The 8,676-nt window shown below is 37.2% G+C and overlaps 1 protein-coding gene across 5 annotated transcripts in view; it reads left to right on the plus strand.

Annotated features, from left to right (window-relative positions):
- PPP3R1 (protein phosphatase 3 regulatory subunit B, alpha) overlaps positions 1-8,125 on the plus strand; it is a 60,552-nt gene extending 52,427 nt beyond the window's left edge. For 2 of the 5 annotated variants that reach the window (XR_004971806.1, XR_004971807.1), the window contains exons 5-7: positions 1,073-1,257; positions 5,735-5,922; positions 6,014-8,125. Coding sequence is in view for 3 of the 5 variants with exons in the window: in XM_036334298.1 (XP_036190191.1) it covers positions 1,073-1,257; positions 2,378-2,452 (260 nt within the window). In the remaining 2 variants the exon portion in view is untranslated. Of the gene's footprint in view, positions 1-1,072; positions 1,258-2,377; positions 2,582-3,585; positions 4,177-5,734; positions 5,923-6,013 lie in introns of those variants that run through there. The other 3 variants (XM_036334299.1, XM_036334298.1, XM_036334300.1) reach the window with 3 other exon arrangements.
- Positions 8,126-8,676: the final 551 nt, after the last annotated feature.

Below are 8,676 nucleotides of genomic sequence, written 5' to 3' on the forward strand. Positions count from 1 at the left end.
ATTTCTCTGAAGCACAGGACATATGCAGGCATCCTTTGTAAATGAACTCTTGATTCATTTTTACAGAATGAGACTTACAGTAAGAGCAAGTGCTATCTTTTGTTGAGCTTTTACTATGTATCAGACACTTTTAAGCAGTTTACATGTGTTATTTCATTCAGTACTCTGAAGAACCTAGGAAGTAGGAATGCTTATTGGTAAGGTTAAATAAGTTACCCTAGACCAGTGGTCAGCAAACCGTGGCTCCCGAGCCACATGCGGCTCTTTGGCCCCTTGAGTGTGGCTCTTCCACAAAATACCACATGCAGGCGCGCACGTACAGTGCGATTGAAACTTAGTGGCCCATGCGCAGAAGTCGGTTTTCGGCCTGGGCGAGTCTATTTTGAAGAAGTGGCGTTAGAAGAAGTGGGGGTGTCAGTCAGGAGACGCGGCGCAGGCGGGCCACGGGATACGCAGCGCGGGGGAGGCACGTGCGATTCAAGCACGAGTTGAGTGAGCCAGTCAGTCAGCAGTCTCATTGTGCAGTGGTTAGTGCTAGTCGCGTCCACAAATTGCACGTGGGTGACAAAAGTACCTACTCGAAGAATAAAGTTACCTATATTTTTCCAACCAGCTGCAAAACCTACAGGTATTTTTGTCATCATTTTAAGAATTGTAATTATTTTGTGTTGGTGGCTTTATTATTATAAAATGAACCATTTTTTTAGGTCCCCTGTTTGACATGGCTACAAAGAAGAAGCAAACTACCTATATAGTTTAAGTTTAAAAAATTTAGCTCTCAAAAGATATTCCAATCATTGTACTGTTGATATTTGGCTCTGTTGACTAATGAGTTTGCCGACCACTGCCCTAGGCTATACTAATTGGCCCAAGCACCCTTGATTCCATTGCCAACACTCTTAACCAGTTTGTTAAACTGCACTGAAGGGCAACATCTGTGTGTAGAAAGGAGCCGTCCTCATAGTTACAATTCTAGATATTTGGCAACTTAACAGGTTTTTTTTTCATTGAAAATATTCCCTTACGATTGCCTTATACTTGTCATTGATTTTTTTCCTCACTCTTTTTTTAGTTGCTTTCCGTATCTATGACATGGATAAAGATGGCTATATTTCCAATGGGGAACTCTTCCAGGTGCTGAAGATGATGGTGGGGAACAATCTGAAAGATACGCAGTTACAGCAAATTGTAGACAAAACCATAATAAATGCAGATAAGGATGGAGATGGAAGAATATCCTTTGAAGAATTCTGTGCTGTAAGTACACAAGATCTGATTCTTCTTTAGTTTTGAAAACACTTAAAAAACCCTTAATAGAGAATTCCTTGTAGTTATTTTGCCTAATTGCCCCCATTCAAAGTTTTGAAGTGTTTTTTGTTGTAGTTGTTAGTGAATAACAATGTATTCTCAAGAATTAATACGGGGATGGGTAAAAGTAGGTTTACAGTTGTATGGAAAATAATAAACAAATAATAATACAAGAATAAACTCTGTGTTTTATGTAGTCACAGCTGTAAACTTAACTTTTGGCCACCCCAGTATTCTCAATGATTGATAACATACCATAAGACAGGTACTAGTAACTTTTTCTAATTGTTGGTAGCTCCTCAAATTACAATTTATGTTTTTTTGAGGTTCATTTAAAAACAAACCTGCTTCAAAATCCATTTTTTGGGAAATACGTGTTCGTGACTTTCAGCTAGAATCCAGATGCTTGATTTCATGAGGGCAACAGAGATGGAGTCCCTGTCCATCTTAAACTCACCAATTAGGCAATGTAAAAGGTGATTCCCTGCCCCTTCCATTTCCACACTATTTAATGGGTAGTTCTTATGTTTAGGGGCAAGGGCTCTACAGAGGTGAGGACTACAGTTAGGGGAGCCCTAGAAAACTAAGTCTAGGTTGAGATGGGCAACAGTTCAGCTTCCAACTTACTGCTTTTCTTCAGTAGATCCTGAGATTTGCCACCACTCATTGCTTCTGAGTAGGCTTCTCTTCTCTACTTCTAATGCAAAGATGTTAGCTTTTTTGTTATAACTGCAAGCTAGAGATAATAGTGAATCCAGAAGAATGACAAGGGCAAAAAAGTTTGAAGTTTTTCAGAGAGACTGGATGCTTTTATAGGAAGGCATTTCTTCTCCCTTTCTTTTCATTTTTTATTTAGACCACACAAGGAAAAATAAGTAACTTTGGTTGTATTTTATGTAAGGACTGAAGTAGCTATTTGTCTTTAAGTAGAGGTTCACACTATCCTTTGCCATCTCAAGAGAATACTATCTTTGCATTTCATTTCAAAAAGTAGGGTAGTGCTCTAATTAAAGAACAGGCTGGGTCTTTTTGGAAGAGTGTTAGACTTGAGATTTTGAACTCTTGCCAGGTGGTACTGCTACAGGTGTTTGCTATCCCTTCACCATTGCCAAAGATCACCGTGGATTGGCCTCTGATTGAGTAGAACATGAAATCAGGTTGGTAGTGGCATCATAGAGAGCAGCCTGACCTATGACCTAAGAGGTCCCCAATTCCATTCCGTCAGAGTACATGCCCAGGTGCGGGCTTGATCCCCCAGGAACGGGTGTGCAGGAGGCTGCCAATCAATGTTTTCTCTCTATTGATGTTTCTCTCTTTCCCTTCCTCTCACTCTAAAATCAATAAAAACCTTTTTAAAAAATGTAATTTAAATTACATATAAGTTACCTGTGGTGGAAGGAAATTATAGTTTTAGTTATAGAAATACTATTTACACTGAAGACATAGCTAAGCTTTGAGTTCATTTTCCAGTATTTTTGATAAATTGCTTTTATTTGTGTTTTTGAGGGGTAGAGGTCAGGAATGGAGAAAAATGTTTATTTTGTGTTTTAAAACAACCTTTCTGAACATTGATCAAACCCATAATTTTGGCTTCATTGAGTAATCTTTGTATTCTGATTTCTCAAGCAATGACAGTAAAAGATGTGAGAAAAGCTATTTTAAAAGACTATATACACTGTATGTATCTACTTTAAAATTTTCAGAATACTTAATATATACAAATAAAATTTGTAAATAATTAGTGACAAGATTAAAGTTGGTGGATTTAACATCTGTTTTCAATGATGTTTCCTCTCAAAACTCCAATGAAATTAAATGAATTAAGAAGAAAAGGTTATGAATTCCCAGGGACAAAGTGAACAGCAGAGAGGATAGCAACTAGATTTGGCAACTTATAAGTGAGTAAACTGATTTAGCAGACAGGAGAAAGTATGAATTCTAAGCTGTCAGCTTGGAAAGCTGAGAAGCAACCTGGTATATAATGCAGACAGGGCCAGAAATTGGTGTCACAAGATGACTGTAAGTAGGGGTAAAGGTGAGGTTCAAAACAGGAAAACTGCGTAAAGTTTAAGAAGAAATTAGAACACTAGATCTGCTTCCCTACTCTGTTCAGACTCTCGTGCCCTTTAAGTGGGAGATTGGAGAGGGTGAAATAGAGTCTCTAGGCAGGGAAACACAAGACATAGATGAGGGTTTTTTTCTGGGTTTGTGTGTTGAGGTGGTAGGTGAAGATAAGCATATTTGCATTTTGACAACTCCAGCCTTCTTCCTGACCAGGCTCCCTGCCAACTAGACATATTCTCCAGTCAAGAGAAGAAAAATTCTCTTTGAGAAATCTGATCTTCCCAAAGCAGATCACTCAGTGTACCCATAATCAACAGCCCCACCATGTACATGAAGTTCCAGTGTCCTTTCTACAGAAGCAGAGAGCCAAGGGTCACCAGACATGAGAGGAAAACTTCTACTATGAAATATAAAGATGAAGCCAAGCCCCAAAATGAAGCTTGGAAAAACTTTTTTTATGAAAATCTGTCATTATCCTCAGGGACATGATATATTGAATCATTGAAACAAAAACTGCATAATATTTACAAGAGCTCTTGAAAATTTAAATTTAGAGATTCATTTAAAGAAATTTAACACCTAATTGCCAGGTGTTCCAGAAAGAAAATGGAGGGAAGGAACTCATTAAAAATGAATCAAGGATAATGAATCAAAAGTAATGAGTTTCCTGACTGAAAGGACTCACTAAAAAGTACATAGCATAGTATACAAAAATAATCTGGACCTAGGCACATTGTCATGAATTTTTAAAACAATGGATACAGAAAAGTGGTTCTACAAATTTCCAAAGAGCTAGGGTACTGGGGTGCTGGGGTGGGGGAGGAGCTTGGTACAAAGACTCAAGAATCATAGTGCCAATTTCTCAGTAGCAAATTAGAAACTAGAAGACAATGGAGCATTGCCTTCACAATTCTGGGGAATAGTTATTTCCAAACTATAATTATCTACAAACTCAAACTACATGGAAGAATAAAGACATTTTCAGGTGTGGAAGGCCTCTCTTTTTGGCAAACTACTGGAGGATGTGCTCCCAGTGAAGTAAAGTTGTAAATCAAAAAAGAAATAATGTGGGGTCCAGGAAACATAGGGTCCAACATGAGAAAGAAGGAAATCTCTAGGATGGTGAAGGGAGATTCAGAGATGGCGGGCCTGGATTGCAGCAGGTTGGAAAGTTTTGGGAGTGACCTAATGACAATAAAATTGATAGAATTACGTAATATAGTTGAATGTATTTAGAACAAAAAGTTTGAGATTGAGTTAATGATAAATGCATAGAAAACGCAACAAAGGAAAAGAGCAGATAATTACTAACTGTAGCAAAACAAATGTTGGGGGGGATTACAGTATGCCCTTCGGTTGTAAATAGTATTACATAGTGATAATTAAAATGAGTTTCTGTCTAATCAAAATAAGGAGGTGTAAAAAAAAATAAGAAAAAAAGGAGGTGGGAAATATTATATGGGGTAGGAGGTAGACGGGAGTGGTTTGTGAGAAAGAGCTAAATCTTCTGTGCTAGGAAGTCAATGAATAATGCTTATAACTTCAAATACAATAAAAGACAATGTAGGAATGTTTACATAGCAGAAATTGTAGAACTAATTGATTTTAACATTTATTCAGGTAAACATTTTTTAATCAGTAAGTTTAAGTTAAAAATTAATACAGATGTCACTATAAATGGCAACATGAATTAATCTCACAAACATAATGTTGAGTGAAACAAGCCAGCCAAGAAAGAGATTTGATTTGTAAAAGTATAAATACTTCTTATAAATAGTATACTTTTTTTAAAGTAATGTATAAAAGACCCAACTAAAACATGGTGGTAAAGGCATGAGAGTGGCTAGCTACCTCTCTGGTGGGGCAGGAGGAGGGAGATGGCTGGTGCAGGACGGGGGTTGATTCTCAGCGTAGTGATCTGGATGCTGGTTACTTGGGTGTTTACTCTGGGAAAAGTCATCCAACTATGAACATTTATGACAACGCACTTTCTTTATGTAGGGTATACTTAATAAAGTTTATTCCCCAAATAATCAGATAATTACATGATTAGATTTCCGTGTTAGTATTAACTGAGATGTCTATAAGAATTTCATGTATATTTGATTCCACGGTAAAATAATGTGCAGAAAACCTTACTTGGTACTTTTTAATTTTTCTAAAATAGACTGAGAGTGAAGCCCATATTTGGTTTTCGAGCACAACTTTTATGGTAACATTTACTCTTAAACTACTAAGGGTAGATAGGGGTCAGCAAACTACAGAGTGGACCAAATCCTGCCTGTGACCTACTGTGTGCATCTTTGAGCTAAAAATGTTTTTGTTTTGCTTTGTTTTGGGGTTTTTCTTTTGCACTTTTAAGGGAAAAGAGAAAATGCAAGAGAAACTATATATGGTCTACAAAATTCTATCAATTTTATTTTACTTACCTGGCCCTTTACGGAGTAAGTTTGCCCACACTCCTGAAAGAAAGAAGCCATGAAAATTCTAACTAGAGGCAATGTAACTTCAACAAAAGAAAAAACACAGCTTCTGAAAATGGTTAAAATAGTATGTTTTTATATTATAGTTTTAATAAAGTGCTTAGACTAGTAAAAAGGAATTTCTCCAACATGGCTAAGCTTGATTTGTTCCATTGCAGGTTGTAGGTGGCCTAGATATCCACAAAAAGATGGTGGTAGATGTGTGACTCTTTTTTAAAGAGTACCACCCAACACTTTTGCTTTCTTCTCCATCTCTGAAGATCTGCTCAAGACGTCCAGCAATGCTCTCTGTGTATTTAAATGGAAGTATTTTTCTCTGTGAAGCCACATTTTCCAACATGAGCCTCATGAAGCCAACTAAGTGTTATTGAACTCTTATTCTCTCAATAACTCCGTGTAGCACTTTAAAGTCTGAAGGACAGCAACATGAAAAGAGCATATCAATGTGGTGAAGAAAGGGAAGGGGTTGGCTTTTTAATTTATTTTTCTTCATCTTTTATAACAAAGTATCTATATATACATATGTAAATATTTATATATAGATATATGTAGCTTTCTATATGTGTAGTAGGTTGGCTTTAATTTAATATACTTGATTCAGAAACAAAATGACAGAGTACAGAAGTGCCAAGCAGAACATGAAACACCCTTACTGTCATTTCACAGGTTTATAGGTAGAAGGTTGTACAGTTTGAGCCGGGTGTTAGGCCAGCTACTTTCTTTCCTGTGCTTTCTCCTTTGAGAGATTGACAAAGCATTTGTTAACGTCCTATGATTTACCTTAAGTACATTTTTGTAACAAAGGAGTTTGTAACTTTATTTATACCTATGAATATATTTCCAGGGACTATGTCTCATTGCTGAGCAGCTTTTATTACATCTTTGCTTGAGGAGAAAGTATAGTCAGTGCTACTGCCAAGAGCTCGTTCTTGTGTTCATATAGTGCCTGCACAAAGCTTGCGGCTGCTTCATTCTGTTGCTTCATAACTGGGAGCCATTACATTTATTAAATGTCCCTGAGTACATGTAAGTTTCAGTTGTGATTTCATACATAAAGGCCAGAAGCTATGTGAGGCAATCATAATTTATCTTTGACATTACTTAATGAAGAGTACCTGAAGTAATCACATAACTGCATATCCATTTGTTTTATTACGTGGGTAAATAACTTGTAATTAAACCTAAGTTTGAACTGCAAACTTCCCCTCTGTGTTTCAAATGACTTGCAGCTAATTTGAAACTTGGGTGATATTTAAATTGCATGTATGTATCTAAACACCCAACATATATTTGTGACTTAAATGGGAGAAATCTTACTCATGTGTATGTCACAGAAGAGAAAGTTTTTATCCAAATTTATACCTCTTAAATTTCTTTACCATAAGGCATAAAGAGTGCATGAAAATTTTCTTCCTTGATTTGCTCATATTTGTAATGGGTAACTTAATAAATTTGTGTGATATAAAAGTAGTATATCATGTTCCACCACTTGTTATTGTCCCTTCCCTTTTCTGCAAAGGTACTGTTGGCTGGAAGAAAACGTTACGGCTAGCTTTCTAGGACAGTAGTCTTTCCCTATATAGTTTTTCAGTAAAACTGGTTTTATAGTCATGAGTGGGAAAGGGCAGGTTGAGTGGAGGTGAATCTTAAATTGGGCGTACCTGCCTGCTATTGCTGTTCCTTCAACTGAGTGCTGCACATCATGGGCTCTGTCTGTGAGAGAAAAATCTCGGTGCTTGGTGTCCTTGCATGACATGGAGTTTTGCATGTAGATCGATTTAAAATGTACCTCTTGTTTACATAATTTGCATAATTTTAAAAGATAATGTTGCCAAACTTTGGAAATGTTAATGTTCAAACTGAAAATCTCCACTACATGTAACTTTCTTCCTCTGGATCAGTACGTGGTTTATAATCCCAGCCAGTGGTTTGATCTGTTCCAGTGTCAACTGCCATGTGCTCTGCTTCAAGGGGGAACTAGTCTTTTGTGAATTTTTTGTACATAAGTATTTGTTACAGATATTTTAGCAAATGCTTTCTATTTCTCTTGCTTGTGCATATCTTGGCTGGCGTTACAGAAAAATAGTGCAAACATTATTTCCTTACTGGGGAATGAGGGTTTTTTTCTTTTTTTTTTAAGTGCGTGTGGGTGGGGGGAGGGTGGTTTATGTTGAATGTTTAGTTTTTCTTCTGCATGAAACATCATGTTGTGGGATCTTTAGACAACTTCATACTGTATGAATAAAAAAAATAAAATATTTGGAACCTGAGTGTATTCACAGTGGTCTTTGGTGGGCTTCCACAGCCATTAGTCTTTTTTTTTTTTCATTCTTCTGGATTTTTTAAAAAACTGGTAAATTGATGTAATCCATAGGTAAAAACAAATCTGCGTTATCACTTCTAGGTGTACATACCCTGAAGTTAAAAAGCAGGGACTGTAACGGGTGTGCCACAGTCTTGCCACAGCAAGGGTTTGCTAAGTACTGTTCTTTAGCCTCCAGCACGGGTGTTTATTTGTATACCCACAAATATGTTCATAGCAGCAGCATTTACACTAGCCAAAAGGTAGAAGCAACCCAAATGTACCTGACAGATGGTATACATATAATAGAATATTCAGCTTTAAAAGGAAGGAAATTGATACATGCTACAACAGGGTGAACCTTGAAGACATTATATTAAACTAGAGGCCCTGCCCGATGCATGGAATTTGTGCAAGGGGCTTAGCCCTTGCAGCCCCGGCTGCCTCGGCCAGCCCTCGAAGCCCCAGCTTCATCCAGAAGGTCGTTCTGCTGTTTGGTCTAATTAGCACATTAGCTCT

Source organism: Myotis myotis, unplaced genomic scaffold (genome assembly GCF_014108235.1).
Source record: "Myotis myotis isolate mMyoMyo1 unplaced genomic scaffold, mMyoMyo1.p scaffold_m19_p_14, whole genome shotgun sequence".
Taxonomy (NCBI): Eukaryota; Metazoa; Chordata; class Mammalia; order Chiroptera; family Vespertilionidae; genus Myotis; species Myotis myotis.